The sequence below is a fragment of the Panthera pardus genome, unplaced genomic scaffold, assembly GCF_024362965.1.
Source record: "Panthera pardus isolate Hobbes unplaced genomic scaffold, ASM2436296v1 HiC_scaffold_12, whole genome shotgun sequence".
Classification (NCBI taxonomy): Eukaryota; Metazoa; Chordata; class Mammalia; order Carnivora; family Felidae; genus Panthera; species Panthera pardus.
In genome coordinates, this window is record NW_026526677.1 from 60285887 (window position 1) to 60313388 (window position 27502).

At 56.8% G+C, this 27502-nt stretch overlaps 2 protein-coding genes across 4 annotated transcripts in view; both read left to right on the forward strand.

Annotated features, from left to right (window-relative positions):
* The window catches only part of CAPN5 (calpain 5), a 52194-nt gene that overhangs the window by 8105 nt on the left and 16587 nt on the right, over nt 1-27502 (forward strand). For 2 of the 3 annotated variants that reach the window (XM_019449905.2, XM_053900120.1), the window contains exons 2-3: nt 8602-8846; nt 15245-15376. In XM_019449905.2, the coding sequence (XP_019305450.1) occupies nt 8682-8846; nt 15245-15376 (297 nt within the window). In that variant the 5' untranslated portion in view covers nt 8602-8681. Of the gene's footprint in view, nt 1-8286; nt 8407-8601; nt 8847-15244; nt 15377-27502 lie in introns of those variants that run through there. The other variant, XM_053900121.1, reaches the window with a different exon arrangement.
* Nucleotides 18014-23344, forward strand: OMP (olfactory marker protein). Its single transcript, XM_019449904.2, has one exon. It carries the CDS (start codon nt 21039-21041, stop codon nt 21528-21530), a length of 492 nt encoding a protein of 163 aa, XP_019305449.1. The 5' UTR covers nt 18014-21038; the 3' UTR covers nt 21531-23344.

A 27502-nucleotide genomic window follows, 5' to 3' on the forward strand; every position in this document is an offset into this window, starting at 1 on the left:
CTGAGCTGTCAGCACAGAGCCCAACACGGGACTCGAACCCACGGACTGTGAGATCACGACCTGAGCTGCAGTCAGACACTCAACTGACTGAGCCACCCAGGCACCCCTAGCCTTGAACTTTGCTAGTGCCTTATCCATGTGACAGCCAGATGGGTCTCAGGTCCCTCACCTGCTCAGCACCTTCCTCACTTCTCTGTCACCTCAGAGGGAGCCCAGTGTCTGCTGATGTTCCAGGACCGGTGAGCCTCACCTGTGACCTCTTCCACCCACACTGCCACTCTGGGTCGACCCACCTCCTTTCCCTGAGCACCTGCCCCGGAGTGTCTCCTAGGGTCCTGGACTGGCACCCCCTTCTCAGAGAGGAGACCTTGGAGGTGTGTGCCTGGTTGGGGTACAAGGGTACCAACCTCACCTTGTGGGACCCTCTCTTGGGTTCGAGCCCTCCCAGTGTCAAAGCCACAGTGTTCTGAAAGATGGAGGCAGAGGCCCACGGAAGGTCACAGCCTGTGTGTAACAAGGCCAGGCCAGGACACAGCACGGGGCTCCTTCCCTGCTCTCCACCCCAGGTTGTCCCACCAACTCTGGGTGCCAGACCCCTCCAGGGGTCCAGACCTGGCAGAATCGGGGTCACTAGATTCAGCCAGCCCTTCTTCCTAGGGCCATTGCAGTGGCTTTTCATTAAAGCATAACTGCCCTCTGGAACCGCATGAAGTTCAGGCGCACAGCCCAGTGACCACACCCATGCAGCACCACCCAGATCGAGAAGCAGTATTATCAGAGATCCAGAAGTCCCTGCAGGCCCCTTGCAGTCACTGCCCCCAGAGATAGCCACTGTCCTGCCTTGTAGTCACCAGAGATGGGTTATGCCTGCTTTCCAATTTTACATAAATGGGATCGCAGTGTCGCTTCTCTTGCCTAATGTTTTGCTTGTGAGATCCATCCCTGGAATTGCGCGCAGCAATCATTTGTTCGTTTTCATTGCTGGATGCTATTCCATTGCAACGCTGTATTTATCCTCTCTTCTGTTGATGGACATTGGGGTTTTTTCCCGATTTTCAGCTGTAACAAACACTGCTGTGATAAACATTCTTGTACAGGCCTTCCGGTGAACAGGTGCTTGTGTTTCTCTTCATTGTATACTTACGAGTAGAATTGCTGAGTGATGCCTTTGTTCAGCTTTAATAGCTAGGGTCAGATGGTTTTGCAAAGTGGTTGTACCCATTCATACTTCCACCGTCAATGCGGAAGAGCTGTGTGCTTAGGAAGTGTGTGTGTGTGTGTGTGTGTGTGTGTGTGTGTGTGTGTGTCTGTGTGGTGGTTTTCCCTGTAGTCATTCTGGTGGGGGTGTAGCGGTATCTCATCGAGGTTTTAATTTGCATTTCCTTGATGACTAGCGAAGTTGAGGGCTTTTTCTTCTCATTTTATCGGCCATTTGGACATAATCTCTTCTTTTTCTCTTCAAGTTGTAATTTAAATTTTGGTTAGTTAATGTGTAGTGTAGTATTGTTTTCAGGAGTAGGATTTAGTGATTCATCATTTACGCGTAACACCCAGTGCTCATGCCAACAAGTGCCCTCCTTAGTACCCATCATACATGTAACCTGTCCCCCACCCAACACCCTTCCAGCAAGCCTCCGTTTGTCCTCTGTTGTAAAGAGTCTCATGGTTTGTCTCCCTCTCTCTTACCCCCCTCTTCCCATATGCTCATTTGTTTGGTTTCTTAAATTCCACATCTGACTGAAATCATGTGGTGTTTGTCTTTAACTGACTTTATTACTCTTAGCATAATACACTACAATACACTCTAGCTCCATCCACATCGTTGCAAATGGCAAGGTTTCACTCCTTTTGGTGGCTGAGTAATATTCCATTGTATATACGTACCACATCTTTTTTATTCATTCGTTAGTCGATGGACACTTGGGCTCTTTACATAATTTGGCTATTGTTGATAACGCGGCTGTACACGTTGAGGTGTACGTACCCTTTCGAATCTGTGTTTTTGTATCCTTTGAGTAAATACCTAGTGGAATTACTGAATCATAGGCTTGTTCTATTTTTAACTTTTTGAGGAAACTCCATGCTGTTTTCCAGAGTGGCTGCACCAGTTTGCATTCCCACCAATAGTAGAAGAGGCTTTCCCCTTCTCCACATCCTCACCAACATCTGTTGTTTCCTGAGTTGTTAATGTTAGCCATTCTGACAGGTGTGACGTGATATCTCATTGTAGTTTAGATTCGTATCTTCCTGATGATGAGTGATGTTGAACATCTTTTCACGTGTCTGTTAGCCATCTGGATGTCTTCTTTGGAAAAATATTCATGTCTTCTGCCCATTTCTTAACTGGGTTGTTTGTTTTTTGGGTGTTGAATTTGATAGGTTCTTTATAGATTTTGGTTACTAACTTTTTACCAGGTATGTCATTTGGAAATACCTTCTCCCATTCCATAGTCTGCCTTTTAATTTTGTTGATTGCTTCCTCCCGTATGCTCTTTTTCTTCTGTTTTCTTCAAAAAGCTTTATTGTTTTCCCTTTTGGTTAGATTTGCAATCTACGTGGAACTTTTTTTTGTGTATAATAGGGGAGTACGAGTCAAGATGAATCTTTTTCCATATGGCTAACTAGTCCACCCAGCACCACTCATCGAAAAGACCATCCTTTTCCCCATGCACCATGATGTCACCTTTGTCATAAACCTGGTGTCCTACTTGTGGCCTTTTTCTGGGCTTTCTATGTTCCATTGGTCTGTTTGTCTCTCCTGTGCCAATACTACGTTGTCTAAATTATTAGAGCTTTATGATAGGTCTTTAGGTCTTTTTTTTTTTTTTTGAAATTTTTTTTTTACATTTTAATTTATTTTTGAGAGAGAGAGAGAGAGACAGAGCACAAGTAGGGGAGGGGCAGAGAGAGAATGAGACACAGAATCCGAAGCAGGCTCCAGGCTCTGAGCTGTCAGCACAGAGACCGATGTGGGGCTCGAATCCACAAACTGTGAGATCATGACCTGAGCCAAAACTAAGAGCCGGACGCTTAACTGATTGAGCCACCTTGTGCCCCTGTGGTAGGGTTTATTAACTGCTAGTGTGAATCCTCTAGCATGCTCTTCTTCAAATGGCCGTGGCTGTTCTTGGCCCTCTGTGTGCTGGCTTCTTTATCCTACCTCTTAGAAGAGAGGCCCGAGGCCCAGAGAGGTCAGGTGACCTGCCCCCTGCCACAGGGCTCTGGGCCTCTGTCCTGCTCCTTCCTCAGCTGCATCCTGCCCTCCAGGGCTCTGTGTACTGCTGAGGCTTCCCCTACACCACTGTGAACTTCATGATTTTCTTTAAGTCAACTTCCTTTGTCCTTAGTATTTCTTAAAGGAAACTGTCTGCTGTAAACGGAAAGGCAGTAATGGGGCGCCTGGGTGGCTCAGTCAGTTAAGTGTCTCACTCTTGGTTTCGGCCCGGGTCATGATCTCAGGGTCGTGAGATTGAGCCCTACGTTGGGCTCTGTGCTGGGTGCAGAGCCTGCTTGGGATTCTTTCTCTCTCTGCCCCTTCCTTGCTCGTGTGTGTGTGTGTGTGTGTGTGTGTGTGTGTGTGCGCGCGCGCGCACGCGTGCACGTGCATGCTCTCTCGCTCTCTCAAAATAAATAAACTTAAAAAAAAAGAAAGTCAGTATTACTCTCCGTAGGTACAAGGTAACTGGTACTTAAAACTAAAGGAAAAACAGCAGAAAAATCCATTCACTTTTGGCCAGATGCTGGTGTTCTGAGCCTGGCCTGATCCTCCTTCGGCAAGTATAGGTGTGCAGGGGCCACAAGGGATTTTGACACGCTGGACCAAACCGAATTCTCCTTCAGAGAGAGTCCTTGAGAGAGAACGGGATGGGGAACAGCTTTCTTACTGACGTCTTTACTGCCACATCAAAGTACCCCCTAAAGTGATCACAATGTTAATCGGGGCCCTGCTTTGAAAAGCCCTGGTGTGATAAGGAGTCTGGAAGCTTGGGATCCAGCTAATGGGTGGCAGATTTGGGACACATTCCTCGATGTTCTCATCTATAAAATGGGACCAGACTCCCTCTCCGGTTCCTCCCTGGCTGTGGTGGCCGTAGCATCGAGGGAAGGCTCACTGGCGTCAGCTTCCTCCCGCAGCTGGCTCAGCGTGACCTCAGATGAGCCCTCACTCCGCCCTGTGCACAGCTGGGCCATGCCCACCACCTCTCGAGGCCCAGGGAACAACAGCAGCCGGGGCCACAGCCGCCTGGAAGTGGGTACACACCATTTCCAGGCTGAGGTGCCCAGGGCACCTTTCCCTGTCTTTCCCTGTCACCTGAGAAGCCGGGACGAGGTGGGGCTGATACATAGCAGCTCAGAGGCGTTAACGCTTGTCCAAGGATGTGCAGTGCTAAGTGTGCAGTCAGGACTCGAACTCAAGTCCTACCAACCTGCCAGAAAAGTGGTTTCTCTGAGCTCCCTGGTGAGTGCTCTCAGGCCCTCGTTCTGACCCAGGTTAGCACCCTGTGCTCAGTCGGCAGGCCCCACTGTGCCTGGCTGGGTCTGAATCGCCTTGCACTGCCTGCCGCTGAGACTTTGCTTGAGCTGTTCCCTCTGTCTGGAATGGCCTTTCCTAAAGAACAGCCGACTTCCGGGACCAGGCCTCTGTGAACGCCTCCTTGCGTCGCCCTTGCCGGAATCTCTGAGGTGACATATTCCATGTGCCTTGTGTCTTCTGGCCACACTAGACCATGAAGTGCTTTGGGGGCGGAAGCCTGAATTGTTCTCGCCCTCCTGGCGGGGCTGTGGACACATTGTCTACCCCAGACGTCAACATCGACATCCCTCAGGAGCACGTGCATCGAAGCATACAAAATGCAGTTCTGTGCAGCAGTGTCTCCTTTGATCCTCCCAGAGACCCTGGCACATGAACACTTCCTTCCAGATGGGGACCATGCAGACCAGAGATGTGTTGTGGCCTGTCCAGGGTCGCACAGCGTAGGATACTGGGGAACTAGAGCCGGCTCTCCGCCAAGAGCTGGAGAAGCGCTGGCTGCATGGAGTGTCCAGGTGCAGCTGTGAAGCGCCCACGACAGCAGGGGTGAGGGTGCTGCAGTGGGAGTCGGAGGGAGGGGGGCAGTGGGAAGGGGCAGGCCCTGCCTTCAGGACCTGAGAGCTGGTGCGGCTCAGATGTGGCAAGCTGACCCTCTCTGGTAGTCCCTGCCATGCTTTGAGCCTGTTTTTCCCATCCGTGAAGGGATTCCTACATCCCCCGTGTTGGCTCTCTCTCAATACAGATGTATTGAACCTGCCCCCAGTGCTGGACCCTGAGGTTACAGAGAGGAGCCAGACACGGGCCCTGCCCTGCAGGGGTGTAGGCTGGGCCGGGGAGATGGATAAGTCCTACGCAGATGGGGCATGATGTAATGGGTGCCGTCACAGGGTTTCCCGTCCTGTGGAGGGGGAGAGGAGACGGGTTGGGGGTGGGAGGGAGGCACTTGGGCTGAGCCTTGAAAGATGACCGGTTCTCCGGGTATGCACATGTGGAAGGAACGGTGCGTGCACAGGCTCCGAGTAAACAGCTACAGGAACTGCAGGGGGTTCGTAGCACTGAACGTGGCATGGAGAATGGTAGGGGTGGGGTGAGCTTGGCAGGGGCAGAGGGAAGAGGGCTGCTGAAAGCAGCTGGGAAACTCGGACTCTCCTGTCAGTGCAGGTTCACACACAGTGTGAAGACGTTCAGAAGCGGGGTGTGCCATGCTCCAAACTCAGGCCCAGAGAGAAGAGCCCCGAGAAGAGCCCCCAGATCTGGAAGCCGGCTTTCCTGACTCTTGGTTTCTCCGCGGCCTTCAGCAGTGATGCCTGCAGCTATCGGGAGGGGGGGCAGAGCTCATATTGACTCCATGACCCCGTGGGAGTGTTGACTCAATGGGTGGAGTGGGAGGTATTCTTGGGGCATGCCGAAGGTGTGAGAGGACAGTCGCCATGAGGTACAAGCTGTGCAAAGAAAGGCTGGGGCTGAAGAGCCTGGCCTAAGTAGGCTGGGGCAGCCTTGCTGGCAGGGGTGAGGCTGGAGAGATGAGCCAGGGCTGGACCTTCAGCCAGGCCTGGCCCCCGTTCTCCTGGCCTGGGCCCAGCCAGGCTTTCCTGTTTCTGGCCTCCCTGGGAGCAGAGCCTCCTGGGAACGTTGACCACCATGTGGCCTGGAGGGCCACCAGAATCTTCATTCTCTGGCCAGGCCGACCTGGCTGTGCTGCCTCAGCCAGCTTGCTCCCTCTCCCTGGGCCCTCTGGGCTCTGAATTTGGAATTGCTAGAGCTGATTTCTGGGATCCTGCTTTTAGCTTCTTTGATCTAATTCTTGCAGCTTTAATTGCTTCCTGACCAGGCCCTACTGGAAGCTGTGATGCTAATGATTCCCCTGAGTGGCTGTGTGTCAGAAGTCCAGGGGCTGGCTCTCCAGGCTCCCCTCCTCTTTCCCTAAGGCCTCCCAGGCTGAAAGTGTTTTGGGCCTTCCTGGAAGAGGCAGGGCCAGAGAGGTTAAGTGGTTGGCCTGAGGTCACACAGCAGCAGAGCCAGCAGGCCCCGTATGGATGTGGGGCAGAAGGTGAAGTGGCCGTGTGTCCTTGGCGGCCAGGGACCGTGAGCCCTCCTTGCTCTCCCTGCTGCCCCTCCGAGTTCCACACTCACCGCCCATCTCACCTCCTGCCCTTCCTGCTACTCCCTTCCCCGTCACATCCCTTGTCTTTCCCTTCCCGTGAACCTGGCGCAGCCAGAGTGTGTGGAATCAGCCCTTTCTCCTGTGCCACAGGGTCACCAGGCCAAGGTGGAGGCACCAAAAGATGTGAGTTCAAGTCCAGGCTCTGCCATGGAATGTGGGCAAGGCCCCTCCCCTGAGTCTCAGTTTTCTTTCCTGAAAAATGGACGCGGTGAACGACTTCCCAGCACTGTTTTCCTATACTGCCTCTTGCCTGCTGGGTTGCACATGGCAGGTGCCGGAGAGACGGAGCTGCTCTCTTGGTAATGAGAGGTGACTTGTGTCCTCCTCTTCTCATCCCCCTCTCTCTGGCCTGCTAAGCCGTCTTCTCAGCAATGGCATCTTCCGGTTCTTAAAGCAATATCGCTCCCATTGCGGAGCTGAGAAAATGGGCACTCAGAGAGGGAGACTTGTTCAAGGCCACACAGCAGGTGAGAGGCGCAGTTGGGACTGGCACCCACGTCAGTCTTGTTTTCAAACTTGTGTTCACCCCAGAAGCCAGCATACCTTGCCTCGGTTTCCCTCAGCTGGGCTGGGAAGTCAGGGCCTGTGCCCCAGTGGGATTGCAGTGTTGCCTGGGCAGGCCCCAGGGTGCGTAGACCCGGACGGCGGGGGTGGAGCTCTGCCAGCAGCCCAGATGGAGTCTGAGATACAGGGGCTGTCAGATCCTGGTCCTCTGAGCATGCGTCAGGCCCCTCCCCACCCCGCCCCCTCCTGAAGGGCTTCCCTGGCCCTGCCGCTCCGGTCAGTGGCCCTCCAGTTTGGTTACCTGTGGCTACAAGCTTGAGGGGGGTTGCAGGGAGGATGCTGACGTGTACAGCCTCCTTCTGTGTCGAGCTCGGTGCAGGGGCCGCATGCACAGGAGGAGCAAACCAAGTGGACCCTGCTCTCTGGGGGCTTCCGGTCTAATGGGTGCTTCCGGTCCTGCTTCCTGGGACCGGAATCCTGGGGAGGTGTGGAGGGAGGCGAAGGGGACTGGGATTGATGGCTGTGGGCACCCCGGGACCTCATAGGGGTGGCCCAGTTGGGGGCCTAGAAGAGGGGCACAGGGAGATGGGGGTCATCAGGCAGAGATGGTGAGCAGAACACGGCTTGGTGCAGCCCCCCAGATCCCCCAGGGGAAGAGGGAGGCCAGAGGTGGGGGAGGGGCCAGAAGCAGTGCCGTCGCCCCCGGGGACCCAGATGAGACTGTTCAGGAGTGAGCCTTTGTGAGGTCTGGGAGGTCATCAGCGAGAGTCTGGCTTGGGAGGATGGGAGGTTAGGAGTGAGGGATGGGGGGCCTCAGGGGAGGTTAGGTCAGTAGGATTGAGGAGGAGGAGATGTTTATTCCGGAAGGCAGTGCTTGCTAGAGGGTGGGGCTGACAGAGAATGTAAACGATGGATGACTGGAGGGGGGCGCCCTCCACGGGGGACAGAAATGTGCCTTTACCACGCGGGGAGGGTCCAGGGGAGAGAAGCTTGGAGGCAGTGCTGCTGCTTTCCTGCCAGGGAGCTGCTGAGTCGGCCATGAGCCTGACTCGGCCCTGGCAGGTCTAGGAAAGGCTGGTGACAAAGGAAGGAGCAGGTGGGTGTGGCCAGGCAGCCCCAGCATCACTGTGCTTGTGCCCTTGGCCTGCCTGTGGGCTGGCACCCCCTCTAAGCATCAGAAATGAGAGGATTCAGGATGTGGAGTCAAGTCAGTTGGTTCCTGTCCCTGTTGTGCAAGTAGCAGCTGTGTCTGTCCCCGCTTCTGAGCCTCTCGGCTCCTGGCCTGTCATCTGGGGATGAGGGGGCCGCTTCACAGGGCCACGGGGAGGGCACCTGACTCCGTGTGCCTTGGGTCCTCCAGTCCTCGGTAAGTGATGATCTCCTCACCTTCCTGTCCTCCCAGGTACCCCCGGAGCCACCCACGTCCCCACCTCAGCTCTCTGCTGCCTTGTCTTGGCCTCCCCTGCTGGGGTAGCCGCCACCATGTTCTCGTGTGTGAAGCCCTACGAGGACCAGAACTACTCCGCCCTGAAGCGGGCCTGTCTGCGCAGGAAGGTGCTCTTCGAGGACCCCAACTTCCCGGCCACCGATGACTCCCTGTACTACAAGGGCACCCCGGGGCCCACTGTCAGGTGGAAGCGGCCCAAGGTCAGTGTCTGGTCGCAACCGGAACTGAGGCGAGCAGCCTGCGGGTGACAGGGCGGTGGCTGAGGCCCCGGGTGGCTGAGAAAGTGGAGGACCCTCCTGCTGCGGGGTTTCTCCTGGATAGGGAGCACGAGCATGGGCCCTGACCCTGTGGCCATCACTGCCTGGCCCGGATTTCGCCCCCTCTCTGGGCCTCAACTTCCTCACAGGGCAAATGGGGCCCTCCGCCCTGCCACCCTTCTCCCAGGGTGGTTTTGGGCCAAAAATGAGGTGAATGTGGATGTGACCTATTTTTAGTAAAATGTAGAGTGATGGTGAAGTGTAAGGAGTTTGCTGATTATTTTCGTGATGGTTTTGGAACAGTCATTTGCTGCAAATGAAAGTATTTATTATGGTAAGTAGTTAATAGTAGTGAAAAACAATAGCACCTGGGGCGCCTGGGTGGCTCAGTCAGTTAAGGGGTCAACTTCCGCTCAGGTCATGATCTCGCGGTCCGTGAGTTCGAGCCCCGCATCGGGCTCTGTGCTGATAGCTCAGAGCCTGGAGCCTGTTTCGGATTCTGTGTCTCCCTCTCTCTGACCCTCCCCCGTTCATGCTCTGTCTCTCTCTGTCTCAAAAATAAATAAACGTTAAAAACAAAACAAAACAAAACAAAAACAATAGCACCTTACAGGGCTGTTGGGAGCATTAGAAGAGATAGCACATGAACAAGTCTGGCCCTGCACCTGGCACCGAGTCCAGGCAGCTGGCACCATCACTGTTGAGAGTGGTGAATTCCGCGGCATCTGTCTGGCTGCCCACCCCTGTCCCAGCCTTGGTCGCCGAGGCTAGACTGTGTTGAGCAGAAGTGTTTGGCCTCATGACATGATTTCGTCCTCTTTCACCCCGATTCCTACGTGTGAGAGTGGGCACCCCTGGGACCCGGGTGACTGGGAGGCTGCTGGTGTTGAGTTGGTCACACGGGAGGGACGTTTGTGCAGGGGACTGTGCTGTGCCCTGCTGCCCGTGAATCCGAAGAGGCATCTCACAGTTGAAGGGTGAGGCAGCACAGTCTGGAAAGGGCGGGAGACTTGAAACCCTCAGGCTTATTTGGGACATGGCAGGAACGTAGGGGACGAGGAAGCCTGGGTCCTAGGGTTGGTGGGGCTGGTGCACTCTGGGGCCGTGGGAGCCCTGGAAGGCGAGGCTTTTTGTGGAGTGTGACAGGGTCAGATTTGCATTTTACACACTTCCCTCCAGCCTCCTAGACATTTTGGGCAAATGGAATTTAGTTTTCATGTCCCTTTCCTAGGCTATGATCTCAAGTCCCTTCCACTTCAAACAATCCTGTGTATTTTCTTGGACTGGGGTACCTGAGAGGTGGAGAAACTGAGGCCAGAAGGGGGAGGCAATGCCCTGATTGCCCAGGGAGTCGGTAACAGAGCCAGCTGGGACCCAGGAGTCCTGCCTCGCCTGGCCCTCCACCCTGACACCAGACCTTTCACTTCGGCCCTGTGAGCTGCCTTGATTCTTCAGAACTCCCAGAAGCCTCCTGGCCACAAGATTCTTGCCTCTCAGAACCCCTACCCCCACGCCTTCCTCTCCCTCCTTTGTCTGGTGGGTGGGGAAGGAGGCCAGCCTCAAAGGGCCTTTGTGAGGCCTTGGGTGTGTGTGTGTGTGTGTGTGTGTGTGTGTGTGTGTTGGAGGGGGAGACACTTGAGCTCTCTGCCTTCCTCACTCCACCCCTTTGCTGCCCTTGTCCTGCCCTCTGGCCAGCACCCAGACATTTTAGATCTGTGCCTCTGAAGGAGGCTGGTGAGGCATGGCTGGGGAAAGCTGGGCTTGCTGTGCTAGAGGAGGAAATGCCAACATGGCTGGCTCAGCCTCCCCCTGCTGTGTGATCCTGGTGGAGTCACCTGCCCTCTCTGGGCCCCTTTCCCGGCCAGTTTGGGAGTCCTGCCATGCTGCCCCCTCCTTCACTGCCTTCCTCACTGGGCTTGGTGTCCGGTCCTTTCTAGACACTGTAAGAGGAGGAGCAGAGCTGCCCCTGCCGTGGTGGTTGGTGTCGGCTGGGAGATGCCTGAGTGCAGCTCGGAGGTGGCTGTGGGGGATCAGTTCTGGGTTTGGGAGGCGGTTGAAGGCCAGGCACGGCCGAGTGGTGTTGGATGAGGAGGCCAGACTGTGTGGATCGGGGTGTGCAGGATGGTGGGTGTGTGAGCGGTGCCTGCTGGGTGGTGCAGGCTCGAATATCGGGCAGGCCCTCACTGCACCGTCAGGATGGGCGGTCGGTGGAGCAGAAAGTCAGGCCCGGCTTGCCTCAGGCGGGTGGGGCGAGACTAGCCCAGTGGGGTGACCATGAACTCCCAGCTGCTTGGTTCTTGGCCAGTGAGATGGAACTTTGTCCTGAGGCGGCCGTGTTTCCATGGAGTCCTACTTCCTGGGGCCTGTGACCTGACTGTTTACAAATAGAGCAAAGAGCCCTTTCTGGGAAGCCCCTGGGAAGGCCTTCTTTCTCCCATGTCACCTTCAGCCCCTCTCGTTTAGGTTGGTCAGTATCATGGCCTCTCTGTTCTTGAGGATCTCCTCAGTCAGCCTCCCTCCCTGCTGGCCGCCCTCTTGCTTTCCCCCAAAATGGAATGAGGAGGCTGGTTTTTCATTCAGATGGACTTGGCCCTCCCTCCCAGCAGGGTCGTGGGAGGTATGACCTTGGCCTTAGTTGCCTCATCTGTAAATGGGGAGAATAACTTGCTGATCATGGTTGCTGGAGGTTGAAAGGACTTGAGGTATCTGTGGTGTCAACACAAGGGGAACACATGACAAACCGGCTCCCTCTCTCGCCCACCTGCTCCTTGCCAACCCCGGGTTGAGGACCCAGAGCTGGCCCTGCCTGGAAAGACCCCTGTCTTGTGGGTGGGGCCAGGCCTTGTCCGCCTCATTACCCACCCAGGGCACCTGTCTTATGGCTCACTCCTCTGGGTTCGTTGTTTCTTTGTTCCTTCCAGTTTGGCAAGGCCTGCTGGCCTCCCACAGGCCTGGCCAGGGAGATAAGAGAGGAAGACTGTCAGCGAGGCCTGTGACTCGGGGAATCCCGAGAGTGTGGAGGTATGAAGGGCTGCCTCCTCTCTCAGGTGCAGGGCCTTAGTAGGGGCCCCTTTTCATCTCTGTGGGGACAGAGCACCCGCTGCCCCATCCAGCCTCTCCCCATCTCTGGAGATAAGTTTGCATGTAGGTCCTTTGGTGGAACCAAAGGGACCAAAGGGAACCAAAGAGAACAAGTAGGGGTTCCACAAACAGATGTGTTTTAGAACCTCCCTGAATTCTCCCAAGGTGGCCTGGTGGTCCCCAGCCCCGAGCCCTGGGCTCATGTTCATCACGCAAGCACTTGGTGAAGACCCCACTCCTTGGCTGTGCTGGATGGTAGGCCCCTGTGCCATGGAACAGGTAGATTCACCAGGGCCAGCCGTCCGGGCCTCTGCGCCACCCCTCCGGAAAGATTCCCTTCTGTGCGTGTGCTTGCGTGGCCTTGCAGGAGGGGACTGCTGTGGGAAGAGAGGGGAAGCAGGGGATGGGGGATGGAGAGGCAGGTCTGTTGCAGAGGGGATGGGGCACAGGCTAGTGCTCCTGAGAACCTGCCCTTTTCTCCTGTGTCCCAGGCAGGCAGAGGGACTGCTTCCTTCTCGGGCCTTTCCCCGGCCGTGTGGTCGATTTCCTATCGCGATCTCAGATCCCCAGAGGGAGGTGACAGATGAGCAGGGTGGAAGGGGAGGCAGAATGTGCCCTGGGTCCGCTGTCTTGCTGCATTCCTGTTTGTGCACCAGGCCTGCAAACCTGAGGTTCTTATTGTGCCCCAGAGGGAGATGGTTCTGGGCTCTGAACTGTGTCCGGTGGAGCCGGTCTGACTGGCTGAAGGCTGAGAGGCAAGAGAGGTGACTGCAGGCGTAGAAGCTGTAGAAAGCGTAGAAGGCCATGCCCCAGAGAGAAATATGTGGAGGAGAGGAGCTGTCACCTCCTAGCCCTGGGGGACAGCTTGGCCTGGGGCTCGCAGCAGTTGCCTGACCGGTCCAGTCCTGTGTGCCACTTTGCCCTCCCTCGCCGGGATCCTGCCTACAGCCCCAGCAGAACCTGCCGAGCCCTGCTCCCGACCCTGGTCGTGGGGCGGGCGGAGTCGGGCCTGGGCCCTGCCCTGGAGCTCGCAGGCCAGTGGGGTGGCCCAAAGGCAAACCTCAGTGGACGGTGTGGACGGGAGAGAGGTGGCCGGGAGCCCAGACGAGCATGGTGTCAGAAGGCGTGCGTCTCAGCGCTGTGGCTGGATCCCATCTTGGGGTGAATTTGGAGTCGAGCCTCCCTAGCCACCAACCCTCTCCATGCCTGCTGTGTTGGCATAACCGCCTCCCTGCAGCCTGGGTTCCTGCTGTCATAGCTGTGGGCACATGACAGGGTCAAGCTCTTCCTCCTCAAGGGCCCTCCCCCTGGCCCGGAATTTCCCTGACTAGTTCTGTGCTCTGTGCCTACTCGATAGCCCAAGAAAGGTGGAAGGCTAGACATAGGTCTTGAGATCCTGACCCTGGTGACCTTGGGTGTCACTGCCTGCTGGGCCTCAACATCCTCCTCTGAGAACGGATGGGCCATCCTGTCTCTGTCCAGGGCCTTGGCAGGAAGATCTGAAGGGGAGGGGTACTAGGAGGTCATCTCTGCAGACCCTGGTGATGCCAAGTGGTGGCTGTCTCTTCTCCCGTGCTGGGGATGTGGCTGGGATCTGCGGATATGAGGCGCCCCTCCACTCCCGCCCCTGCCTGCCGTTCTAGGGAGGCAGATGCTAAGTCATGGCTCCGTCTGGCTCCATTCTAGCTGGGTGTGGGCCAGAGCCTAGGAAATAAGATAAGGAGGGCAGCGGGGAGGGAGGCAAGGCTTCTTGCTGCCCTTGCTTCCTGATAGCACAGCCTTGCCGTGTTTCCGTGACCTGGGGCAATATTACTCAGACCTGTGGCATCCCACAGTCTGTACTATGGGGAAGCCACATTGTGGCTTGGCTCTGGGTCACCCTGGAGTCCTATCTGGAGCTGTTCACACCCTTGGGGGAGTTTTGGCCTTTAATCTGGCCCTCCAAAACCCAGGTTTTCCCAGGCAGAGGTGACAACCGGAGTCCCAGATGCCTTAGTGAGGACCGATAGCCCTTTGCCCCGTTTTCCCTGCCGAGTGCCCGGCTTCCATAATCCATGGAGTCCTTACACAGCCCTGCAGGAATAATCATCTGCTTCCTTTGCACAGGTGAGGAAATGGAGGCTGAGAGAGGTTGAGCCGCCGGCCCAAAGTTGCACAGCCAGTAAATGGGAAACAGGAATTTGACTTCCATCTTCCTGACTCTGCTGACTTCTACTGGCTGCGTGCGGTAGGACCTCAGTAGCTGGGTTGTGATTGAACCAGCTGATAGGGAGGCAGACCCAGCTGTGTGTCTGGGGCGTGTTGTTCAACCTCTCTGGGCCTCAGTTTCCTCATCTGCACAATGGGCACAGTACCCACCTCTCAGGATCATGGTGAGGATTGATCGTGGTGCCAGCAGGTTGCCTGGCACATGGTAGGTGTGTCTCAGTGTTTACCACCTCCCACCTTGGGGAGCAGTCACTCCCTCTCAGCTCCGTGGAGTATAGATGCTTCGGGACACAGGCGGGCACACGCATGCCCCAAGCAGAGACCTGGACTGGGAAGGGGAAGGAAACTGCCGTCATGCCCAGCCCCTGCCCCCGCTGACCCATTGGGCCCACACTGGACACACGAAAGGCATTCTAGAAGCTCTGTGGATGTCTGCTCAACGGCTCTGCTCAGTATTGCTTGCTGTGTGCCCTTGACAAATCACTGCCCTTCTCTGAACCTTCATTGCTTATCCATAGAATAGAGTAACAACCCCACACTCTTGGGGTGGGTTGAGGATCCAGCGAGGTAGCCTGAGGATGTGCCCACGTGAGGCCTGGCATGGTCAGCTCCCTGCTCCTCCCTGCCTTTGCCACTCGTTCATCACCTGTGGGGTGTTTGTCTCCCCCCTGGGGCCCCACCCTCTTTGTGAGGGGGGCCCTGAGGGTGGGCTGGTGTGGGTGCTGCTGGGCTGCTGATGCTGGAGGATGAGGAGCATGATGGGAACCGACCCCTGGCTGGTTGGGGAAGACCATGGAGGGCAGGAGAAAGGGGGTGCCCAGGGTCCAGTCCCCCAAAGACCTTCCATAGCATCTGATCAATTTGAACCTCTGGGAGAAGGGCAGAGTTCTTCAGTCGGGCGATGGGAGAAGGGCATTCCAGGCCGCACCTGGTGTGAGGGGGGAGCTGGATTCGGAGAAAACCAACTGGCTGCTCAGGGGGCCCCCCAGTCTGTCAGGGGAGGTGGCGAATCTCCACGCTGACAGTGAGGTCTCCTCTTGGCTTCTCCGCAGGACATATGTGAGGATCCCCGCCTTTTTGTGGACGGCATCAGCTCCCACGACCTGCACCAGGGCCAAGTGGGCAACTGTTGGTTTGTGGCGGCCTGCTCGTCACTCGCCTCCCGGGAGTCACTGTGGCAAAAGGTGAGGTGTGGGGTGGGGCCCTCACCGCTTGGATAGGGGAGGTGCAGCCTGAACTTGCAGAGGTGACTTTATGAACACTTGTGCAGGGGTGGGGTGCGGGGTGACACCAGGGCTCCCGGCGTTGGCTGAGCAGCAGAATCACCTTTCCCTCACCTGCCAGCTGAGGATCCCCAGGCCTAGGTGCTGGCAAGCTGTGTGGCTCCCAGGGGCCTTCGGATGTGTCCCCACCTGACATGTGGGGGCCCACAGTGTCCCCGTAGCCACTTGGTGGAATATTCACGTGTGAAATGTGGAAGCGACCTGAATCGTGTGCAGTGTGGAGACCCCACTCATTGGGGTTCAGGAGACCCCCTGCCAGTGCCTGCTGTTGAGACTTGGCCAGTCCTTGCCCTTATCTTGGCCTCAGTTTCCTCACTTGGTCAGCAGGAGTGGTTCAGATGATTTTGTTCCGTGATTCTTGGTTCCAAGCACTGATGTTCTTGAGCGGCACCAAGAGTTTAGGCTGGGAAGAACTGGCTCTCTCGTGACGCCCCGCCCACTCGTGACAGCACTCGGCAGTGCAGCCCCTTACCCCCACACTGCACGGTCCCTTCTTGGGGAGGCAGGGCTGCTGGAGTAGACGCTGGAGTGCTGGTCTCTGAAGAGTAATCAGCTGGGACTGCATCCTGGGTTCCCGTGTCAGCAGATACAGGTCGTTGCCCCTTGCTCACCCCTGCCCTTCCTGCTCTTCCTACGAGGAACTGGCGGCGGGGCTGACCAGCTCCGGGCACCTCAGCCTTATGGCTTGGGTTGGAGCCCCCGCCTCGCCATGTGGTCGCTGTTAGCTCCGGTTACTCATCCGGAAAACCAGGTTATGAGGGTAGCTCCCTCTCAGGGAGTTTGTTAGGGCAAAACGAGATACTGTTCTCAGGGTGCAGTGCTCAGGGAATGGTGTCTGCATCGCCAGTGTTATGATAATTAATATTCGTAGAACATAATGGGTGTTCCCAGGCAAGCAGGGACCAAGGAGCAGTGCGTTTGTTCTTATTGTCTGTGGCGTCCCTCGGCCATCAGAGGGAGCTGTGCCCTTAGCCGAGGCTGGGACTGTCGCAGGTGCTCTATTTTCGTGTCTTCTGGACGGGGGTGTGACCTTTCAAAGCCATCCTGGGGTGGGTATTCCTGGAGCCTGGCTCCTGATGGTCTGTAGGGACACAGGTGCTGTAGGGCCCTCAGCAAAGGCCACTGCTGAAGCCTGTAGACATGGGTAGTTGTAGGATGTCCACGTTGGGAGGGCCTCAGAGAGCCACATGTGGGATCGTTTCACTGGGGTTGGGACTCAGTGCTGTTCGCTGGGTATATACCCCTGATTCCAGGCTCCAACCCCCTTCTCTGAGCCCAGAGCAAGGTCCTCCTGCCTCTGAGCCCACCCCTAGTTTGGTCAGGGCTCTGTCTGGGGCTGGAGGTGGCACACAGGAATCCTTCAGGGCTGGCCCTATACTTCCCACCTGCCCTATAATCACCTGTTTACCTGTGGTCTCCCTTCTTGAGATGAGCTCCCCCTGGGCAAAGCTGGCCCAACTACATCTTGTCGGTGAGCCCAGCGGGAGCCTGGCACAGAGAATGCTCAAGAAAGTTTTGAGAGCAGAGCCCTTCTCCAATTTGTTGGACCCAGCTACTGGCCAGCAACCCCACAGCCCGCTTTCCTACCCTGTGTCTCGTGGGGCCAGAGCCTGACCCGCTGTGTCCCCTCCTGGGGAATTGGCTCTCTATCCATTGTAGGGAGGAGCCTCAGTTTGCTGTGTGCTCTGTCCTGGGCCTGGCCTTAGGCAGTGCCCTGGGGCAGCTCCCCATTTGGTGAGTGGAGGAAGGGGCCCCAGACCCACAGGCAGGAGGTCTGTCATCCATGCTGTGGCAGGTCTGTGTTCGTCTCTGGGCTGAAGGTTCCTCCTGCAGGATGTCAGGGCACCGGGCCTGGCTGGTCTCGAGCCTTCAAGGGCCAGGAGGCAGATCTCCAGGAGCTTGGGTCCCCAGGGGGTTGGAGCAGAGCAAAGTGCTCCTGGCTAATTGCACTCTGCCTCCGGGTGCTGTTGTGGTGACAGCTCCCAGGTCCTAGAAGGAGGCAGGAGGCCCTGGGGAGCTTATTACTGTGCCTTGCCTCCCCTCCTGTCCCTGCTGACTGGGCCCTGTTTGTTGTCACCCCTCACTTTAGGGCCCGTTACCCTGCAGGGCCTCCCCTGCCCCACCCTGTTTCCTCCATGGAACAGGGGTGCTCGGCCTGAGCTGCACCCCTGCTCCCCCCAGCCTCCTCACTCTGGGGATGCCTAACCTCACATGCTGCTACATCGTGCCCTCAACACCCGTACCCCCTCCTCCAGGAAGCCACCCCCTTACCTCTAGTTCTTGATGCAGCCTGGGGCTGGCGGGCACAGGATTTGAAACCAGCCAGGCCTGGGTGTGATTCTGGCTTGGGTCCATGTCGTTACATGCCATCGGGCAGGTCAGGTTCCTACCCCTCGCCTTGGTGTCAACCTGACCTTTCTAGTCTCCAGAGTTGTAGGAGGAAGAAACAGCCTGTTGGGGGGGGGGGGGGAACCTGTGGCATTTCACGGCAATTTACACGTGTTAAATCCTCCTCCCTGCCCCACCTCTGTGTGCCCCACCTCTGTGTGCCCCGCCTGTTTCTCTGTTCTGTGATGCACCCCTTGGCAGTGGGCCTCCCCCTCCTATGGGATCCCTGGTAGGGGCATATTGGTCTCCTCACCTTGACTGTACATTCTCTGAGGGTGGGACAGTGGGCTTTCGGGTGACCAGGTTTTGTGGACCAGAAATCAGGATGTGACAGTGGGACAGGGCATCTGCTATCAAGCGTGACCTGGCCCAAGCCAGACCCAAGGTCCTTTGTGAGCTCACCTCCCCCCAGAGTCTGGTGCAGCCCCAGGCCTGATCCCTGCCCCAAGCCTCTCTGGCCGGAGGACAGGAAGAGAGCAGAGAGAAAGTGAGGGACTGGATGTCTGAGAGGGGAGTGTTGCGGGGTGGCCGGTCCTGGGGCTCGGCCTGGGAGAGGCACCTGGTGGCAGGGCTTGGGCTCTTTTTTAGTTCTATTTAAAATGGTTGCCATCCCACCCCTGCCCCTGTTACATGTGCATTTCATGCCCTTTAGCTTCGTGGCAGTTCGCTCATCCCAGTTTAACTGAGCACTAGCTATGCCCCGAGCACCATTCTAGGTACTGGGGACAGAAGGTTTGAATAAATACAACGTTGCTTAAGGTTTTCTTTAGCCAGAAACAGCCAGCGTTAAGGGGTTACTGTATTTCCTTCTCGTCAGTTTTTCCAGTTGGGGTTAAAGGGGTGTTTGTTTTGTTTTTCAGTATGTAGTTTTACAATCACATGTGCAACTTGGTCCCTTGCTTTTCTCCTGTGTTCATCCCTATGCCAGGCTTTAGTGGGTCTTCCCAAGGTGTCTGGGGGCGGAGCAGAGATCTGTGGATGGCAGTGGGCCCAGCCCCACCTGCAGCCTCCTGCCCCCTTCCTTTCCTCCCTTCCCACTCGGGCTTTCCTCACCTTTCGCCGCCCCTCCCTCCTGCCCTGTGTGGCTGAGGCCCAGACGACTTCCACCTTCAGCCTCCTCCGGTGGGTCGGTAACCCAAGCAGGCCGAGACCAGGCTCTCCCCAGGGTCCCCACCAGTAGAAACTGAACGCCTCCCCCAGCATCCCACAGGTCCAGAGATGGGGCTGGCATCCTCTCTTTCCTCAGTGCTGCTTCCAGACCGCACCCTCCACTTGTAAACCCCTCCAGGCTTATGCCATTTGCTCCCTACGCTCCACAGCCACCCAGCTGCCACTCAGGCACCGAGGGCTCGGCACCACCAATTCCCCAGCCTTTTCCACCCCAAATACTGCTGTGTCCCAGGGATTCCTCTGCCTGTGGGGCTGGCACCCCGCCCTCACCATCCCAGCCTCAGATCCTGTCTGTATCCCCATCAGCCTTCACCCTCAGCCGCCCTCACCTTCCAGGCATCTCCCTCATCCTGCACTTTGACACACACCTGCCCCCAAACCTCATTTTTGGCTTCAGTCATGTCTCTGTTCTCTCCCATCTACGCAGATGTCTTCCTCTGGTCGGCCTTGGCCCCTAACACATCAGTTCTCTTATCAGTGTTATTTATTCATTATTCATTCAACAAGCATTTTCCCAGGACCTCCTGTGTGGCATGCTCTGTTCTGGGTGCTGGCTTAATTTAACAGTAATTCCTCAGCCGTGTTGCTCCCTGCAGCTAGAAAGGTTCTGTGAGGGTCAGGCAGTTTGGCTTCTTGCATTCTCTCGAATACCCTCGGGGAATTGCCGCCAGCGACCCCCAGAGCTGATCTCAGGGCTCTAGGTGTTATCTTAACAGGACCAGATGCTCTGTCTCCCTTGGTGACCTTGGTGATACTCTTGTTCATGTAGCCCAAGATCCCACTGGCTGATTTAGCCTCCATCTAGCAGTAGTCTGTGCTTGTGGTCCACTAGACCCTTCAGATCGTTTTCAGCTCTTAACACTTTGGCCTGTGCCTCTGTCCTCTTTTCTGCGTGTGGCATGCCATGGCACCTTCCCCTCTCCCCTACCCTGCTCCCAGATGCACTCACGTATTCCACTTCTTCCATTGACCGGAACGTAATAGCTGAACTGATTCCACCTCAGGCACTGGAGATACGGACGTTTGTCAGATTGTTCCTCAGCCTCAAGTCTCCCGGGGGAGACTGAGGCTTGATATAGGTGGAATAAGTGGTGGGATTCTAGTGGGAGGAGACCTGGGCATGGGGCTGCCGTGGGGTGCAGCGTGGAGGCAGGGCCGGCAGGCAGGAATCACGTGGGTCAGTGATTCTCCAAGCACCATCCCTGGACCGGCCGCATCAGCATCACCTGGGAGGCTGGTCGAAGTGCAGATTCCTAGGCTTTGTCCGCCCTGTTAAGTCAGAAGTGCTGGGGCTGGAGCCCAGCAATCGTGTTTCAGTCCTGCAGCTGATTCTGATGACCTCTGAAGTTTGGGAACAGGGGTTTAGGTCAGAGATGGTGGTGGCCAGGCCAGTCCTGGTAGTAGGGCTGGGGGGAGAGTTCTCAGGGACCCTGGGAATGGGATGGAAGGCCTTGGGGGTTGAGTGTGGAGTGGTGAGGGTGACTCTGGGTCAGAGTGGCTACACGGTTTATCTAGGGTGACTTTACATCTCAAATCAGGAGGCCTCTCCTTCGTTGCTCCCCCCTACCCTCCTGCCAGGGTGTCCCCAGTAAAGCCTCTCTCCTTACAGTGAGCGGCTGCTCCCCACCTCCCGCCCCTTCTTACTGCCCCACACAGCCTCCCTCCTTCACAAACGAGCGCTCCCAGCCCTTCCCTGGGAGTCAGGTAGTCGGGGCGGTTACCACAGCAAGTGACATCAGCAGTCTGGTCCCCGAGGAGCCTGGCCGCCTCCCGCCTGCCTGCAGTGCCTGTGTTACAGCCTCTTCGAGGCGTAGAGAGGAGGCGTTTGGGGACTCCCACCCCCATTTTGAGGGTTGGGCAGGGCCGGGAAGGGCCAGTGGCCAAGAGGGGAGGGGACGGGGGAGGGCGGAGGGGTAGGTGGGGCGTCTTTGGTGGCCTCTCGCCCTGGCAGCGAGGGCCCGGCACACCGGGCTCCCAGACGGCGGAGGAACAGCAGCAGCTGGGCATGGCGGAGGATGGGCCCAAGCCACCGCAGCTCAACATGCCCCTGGTCCTGGACCACGACCTGACCAGGCAGATGCGGCTGCGCGTGGAGAGCCTGAAGCAGCGTGGGGAGAAGCGCCAGGACGGCGAGAAGCTGCTGCGGCCGGCCGAGTCCGTGTACCGCCTTGACTTCATCCAGCAGCAGAAGCTGCAGTTTGAGCGCTGGGACGTCGTGCTGGACAAGCCGGGCAAGGTCACCATCACGGGTACCTCCCAGAACTGGACGCCCGACCTCACCAACCTCATGACGCGCCAGCTGCTGGACCCTGCTGCCATCTTCTGGCACAAGGAGGACTCGGACACCATGGATTGGAATGAGGCCGATGCCCTGGAGTTCGGGGAGCGCCTGTCGGACCTGGCCAAGATCCGCAAGGTCATGTACTTCCTCATCGCCTTCAGCGAGGGCCTGGAACCCGCCAACCTCAAGGCCTCCGTGGTCTTTAACCAGCTCTGACGGCAGCTGCTCGCTGCTGCCCCCTCCCCGTGCCAGCCCTGCCCGTGCCCCCTGCCCCGAGGCGTGTGTTTGAGGACGTTCTTCTAGCTGCTGGCCTGTACTCAGCTCTCCCGGGACCCCCTGAGCCTGTGTCCTTCCTCCTCTCCTCTCCATGGTGCTGGCGCTCCTGCTCACGGGAGGAAGATGCAAAGGACTTGTAGTCTAGAAGCTGGACCGGTGGCCGTTGCTTCTGCTGTAGACCATGGAGCCTGGTTGGCCTTGTGTGGGCAGATGGAGGGGGCCGAGCGCATTTATTTTCTCTCTGCTTCGCTGTCCGGACAGAGACTCAAAGAGACCGAGAGAGACAGACATAGACACGCAGAAAGAGAGATCCAAGTTCCCCGCCATCGGACTTCCTCTGGAGATGGGAGATGGGGAGACCGACGACAGAGTGGCCTCCTTGGGGAATGCACACATGGGCATTTGGCACCCTCCTGGCGACAGAAGTCCAGAGGTGAACACTTAGCCTGAGGACCCAGGAAGGCACTTACTCCTGGCCCGGGCCTGGTGTGGTCCCATGATGCCCCAGGGGCCTCGGGACTTCAGGCAGGGTTGCTGCGGGGCTTGATTTGGGCAGTGGGGAGTGACTGGCAGGCTAGCAGCTATGCTTGCCAACTCTTGCTCTTTGGAGAACGACTTCAGGAGGGAGAAGTGACAGGGAGAGGACATATAACATGTTACAGAGGGATGTCTCTATCTGTACTTGTGCATATATATTGAGAGAGAGCACACTATATTCATAAGGCTATGTTCTAGAGTCTGTACCTGCCCTGTGTGCAAGTCTGATTTTAGATGATCTATTATGTAGTTGCCCAGCTGGTTTGCGGGTGGCCCTTATCAGGGGCTTGGCCAAGATGGCCTTGGGGAGGGGGGCCCCCTGAGCTGAGAGCCTGTGAGGTTCATACAATGAAGTGGGGAACAGTATAGTGAAGGGGTCTCCCTCTCCCTGGGGAAGCTAGATAGCTGGGAGCTCTGGAGCAGGAGACAGTAGATTCTTTGCTGGGATGTCAGGTTTCTTCCAGGTTCCCAGGCAGGGAACGCCCAGGCCCAGTGAGCCTTCTTTGAGGGAGGGGCAGGCCTGGCTGGCACCTCAGGAAGTGACCCCAACACCCTGTCTCCAGGCCAGCCCTGGTTTGTTCTTGTCAGAAACAGGCCCATTTTCCTCAAGAAGCAGAGCCATCGAGGGCTGCAGGGCCCTGCGAGCAGACACCCTGAGAGATAGAGGTTGAGAGCCATCCCAGTGGCTGCGGCTGCTGGGAGGGCGAGCCCCCCACTCTGGAAATGTGCAAAGAGGAGCAGGTATTGGAGTTGGGATTCTTTTTTTTTTTTTTTCTTAGGTTTTATTTATTTAGAGAGGGAAAGAGTACACAAGTGTGGGAGGGGCAGAGAGAGAGGGAGAGAGAGAATCCCAAGCAGGCTCTGCACTGTCAGCTCAGAGCCTGACACAGGGCTAGAGCCCATGAACCATGAGATCGTGACCTGAGCCGAAATCGGACGCTTCATGACTGAGCCACCCACGCGTCCCTTGGGATTCTTTAGGTGGGAATTGGCTGTGGTCGTTTCTGACTTTCAGCTCTGGGGCCTGAAGTCCCAGCAATACTTGCCTGCCTTCTCTGCTGACAACTAGGGGAGTCCAGACCCCTGGAGATGGCGCTGCCCTTTGCCTTTTTGCCGCTCTGGGGACCCTCATGGTGCAGACTACCTGTACCCCCACTCTGCCCTACCGTATCTACCCCATGCGCTGCGTGTCCCCAATAAAGCCTCTATTCCCCTGCCTCGCGGTGTGCAGTCTCTCACCGCGAGCCACCCCCACTGCTTCAGGAGCTCTGACAGCCCTCTTCAGTCTCTTCATAGCCCTGAGCGCCCCTCCGGGGCCTTCTCCCACATTCCCATACCCGCCCTGCGGCTTTCAGAGATGAGGCCTAGAGCAGTCAAGTGACTGGGCCAAGGTCAGACATCAGGATGGAGTTTGGAAACAGGTCTCTTGACACCCAACCAGGTATCAACACCCCTGAGAGTTTTTTCTCCAGAGGTCCCCAGACCAGCTTCTGTACGGGACATGGAGAGAGCCATGCTGGGGCCCCAGGGAGGCGGCATCTGATCCTCAGCAGGTGGGGCCCAAAGGGGATGGGTGGGGATGCACCAAGCCATGCACAATCTCCCTCCCTTGTAGGGTGGCTGGGCAGGGGGCGGATGGGACAGGGAGTGGCAGGGCTGGGGGGGGTGGGCGGTGAGACCTAGGCTTGGGTTTCACTGAGCCTCTGTCATCCATTTAATACAAGTCCATTGGGCAGCCCCTGCCCTGATGACCAGATAAGACACCACCTTAGTGCCCCACTTGACCCTTCATTAGAACTCTGTCCCCTTGTCATCTGTCTGGAGCTCACTCGTTTTGGGGCAGAGACAAAGAGGCCCAGAGGATGAGGTCACTTGCCCAAAGTCACAGAAGGTATGGAGGGGCCAAAGGAGGGGTACATGTGTGCACCAGACTTTGTGGCCCCCTGGAAGGGGCAGGGATGGTGCCCCCACCCCTCCTGAGGGCCCAGGCCCTGGCAAGGCCAGCTTCTTCCCAGTGACCACGGTCAGGTCCTGCTTCAGGGGCCACACTTGGGGTTTTGCTGGGGAATGACCTTCACTTTGAAATGCTCCCCGCAGCCAGGTCTCACATCCCCACCCTGCACCCTGGAGCCCTCCCCGGGTCAGCTGTGGCCACCTTGTTTCTCTTTCCAAGCCCTGCCCTTCCAGTCACAGCCTCCATCCACTCCCAAAGATGCCTCTGGAAGGGGTAGGGGCAACGGAACCCAGTCCTTCCACCCCTGTTCTCCTCCCCGGCAGAGCCAAGACTGGGTCAGGAGGAGTGCAGTGGATGGGAAATGAGGACCCATTTTCCATGGAACCCACAAGAACACAGAGTGAAGACACTTGCCGTTTCCTGACCTTCGCCACCCCCCCCCCCCCCCCCCCGCCAGGCAGTGTGTGCAGTGGCGAGGGGCCTGCCACTGACCACCTGTGACCCTGGGCAGCCTCTCTGAGCCTGTTTCCTCGTCTGTTGGCAGGGGCTAATGACGGTGCCTCCTTGTAGGGCCCGTATGAAGCTTAAATGAGTCAGTGAAGCACTCAGAGCCCCTCATGAGCTGGTACACGACGCCCTCTCTCCGTTTGCTCATTGTTACTCTCCCAGTCACTGTAGACACATGGTCTCACTTTTCAGTTATTCTGAGAGGAGTGTCAGGACAACCTGTTTACAGAGGAGGAGCACAGAGTTCAGAGAGGTGAAGGGAGTTGCCCGATGCAACACAGCAGCCCAGTGCTTCTGGGAGCAGGCAGTGTGGGGAGGGATGGGCAGGGGCCAGGCCTGGCTCTGGTTGGAGAGTGGACAGGAGGGTGAGGATTCTTCTCCGACACGGTCACCAGGCTCAGGATGGGCACAGCTGAGGGGATCTTTAGCCCTCACAATGTAGCAGGGAGCCCAGCAGGGGCGGGGTGGGGGGCTGCCTCTAGGCTGGGGTCCCACGCAGGTCTCTGAGGGCAGCTGAGCGTCTGGCTGTGCCCTGTGAACAGGAAACCCTGGGCCCCTGCAGGTGCATCACCTCCTGCTTTCCGGCTGGCGAATGACGCGGCTCTCCTCTCCCAAGGGTGTGGGGGGGAGGGGGGCAAACTTCCTGGCCTCGTCCGGTCATGGCATCTGAAACTCGGGAATTTGAGACTCTTGGAATCAGAAGCTGCAAACTGAGGAACCAGGAACCTTCTGGTTTGGGGACTCCCCTCACCTGACTCGGGTAACACAGGAAGCCCCACTGTAGCCTGACAGCCTGCAGCCCTGCTGGCCTTTTACAGAAATGCTCCCAGTTAGCCCTCTGGGGTCGCAGGCAGAAATCTGTGAAAAGCTCCTTCCCTGTGCCCCCCCCCACACACACACACAAACACACACTGACATTGACATTCTCTCTCTCTCTCTCTCTCTCTCTCTCTCTCTCTCTCTCTCTCTCTCACACACACACACACACACACACACACTGACATTGACATTCTCTCTCTCTCTTTCTTTCTCTCTCTCACACACACACACACACACACACACACTGACATTGACATTCTCTCTCTTTCTCTCTCTCTCTCTCACACACACACACACACACACTGGTGCTCACACACATGCATGCTGTGTGCACCCACATACACTGACCGTCATGCACTTGCACACTCACACCTGCGTGTCCCATGGCTCAGTCCCAGGAGGATTTGAGCCTGGAGTGCTCCAGGCACCAGGGCATCAGGGGGTGCTGTGGCACACCCGTCGCCTGAGGTTTCTGGGCTGATTTTGTAGTGGTGCCAGGGGGCCTACGAATCCCACACAGTCCTTTCCTTGCTGCTGGGTCAGCCCAGGTAAGTGCCGTGACCCCTCAGGCCTCTCTTTTCCCATCTGCGCAGGGGGCTGCTGCTGCTGTTTCTCCTCTTGGGAGGCTTGACCAGGTACCTGAGGTCCGTGCCGGTCCCAAAGTTTGCAGATTGTTGTGTGAGTGCACGTGCTTGTACCGCATACCTCAGCAGGGATGACCCCTCACATGTGCACAGCCCTCCACGGTTAAGGCAGCACCTCTGAGGCCACTGTCCATTTTGGTTTGCTTTTCTTTCTTTTTGTTTTTAATTTTTTTAATGTTTGTTTATATTTAAGAGAGACAGAGCGTGAGCGGGGGAGGGGCAGAGAGAGGGGGAGACACAGAATCGGAAGCAGGCTCCAGGCTCCGAGCTGTCAGCACAGAGCCCGACGCGGGGCTCGAACTCATGAACCGTGAGATCATGACCCGAGCTGAAGTCGGACCCTCAACCGACTGAGCCACCCAGGCGCCCCCATTTTGTTTTTCACATCAGCCCTGGAGTAGGGTAGGCAGATGCCTACACTGAGGCTCAGAGCGGTGGCCTAGTCGGAACCTAAGTCTTTGCCGTGCACCGTGATTGGCAGTGTGTCCGTAGTGGGTACAAGGTCACCAGCCGGTCAGGGCTGTGCTGTGGCTGGCACTTGGAGACTTTCCTTCCAGAAGGACTTGGCCGGCTGTGGAGCTGGGCCAGGCCCTATGCTGGGTGGGGTGCTGGGTGGGTGGGGGGGATCTGGGTGTGAATGGAGCTCAGCTTTGCCCTCCAGAAGCTCCCTTCCCAGGATCAGGGAAAGAGCCTGCGGGAGCACCAGGCCTGGACCCTGCAAGCTGCTGCTGAGCTAGCCCCTGAGGGACAAGGATTGGGACAGTACTGGCAGAGGGAGACACATGAGCAGAGCCGAGGTGGCCTGAAGCAGCGTGTGTGTAGATTTCCATGGGGCCCGAGGGAGGCAACTGTTCAGGGTGAGCCTGAGAGTCAGCGGAGCCCCAGGGCTGTGAATGCCAGGCTGAGGAGCTGGTGGCCGTGGAGATGGGGCATTTCACTTGGGAGGAGAGAGATGTCTTCATGTGCTCCCTCATACGCATCCCTCGGCCTCAACAATTGTCAGCTGGCAGCCGGTCTTGTTTCCTCTTATTCCCTCCCACGCCCTCCAGGCAGCTTCCCATTTCATCTGTAAATATTTCAGGATGCATCTCTGAATGATAAGGAGTCCTCAAAAACAAAAACAAACAAACAAAAAAAAGCTCTGTAACCATAATCCTATAACACAACTCAAATAATTCTACGATACTTCCTTCATAGCGTCAAATACCCAGTAAGTGCTTTGGTTTCCAATTTCTGCCATAAACGTGTATATGTTTTATGCTTTGCTGGAATCAGATCCAAACGAAGGTCCGCGACTCCAATGGTTTGTTTCCCTTCATCTTTTATTGTTTTCCTTGAGATTTCTTTGCTGAAGCCACCTGGCCTGTCGAGTTTCCAACTATCTAGATTTTGCTGCCTTTGTTTTTGTGGTGGTGTTTAACGTGTTCTCTGTGCCATACATTTCCCGCAAA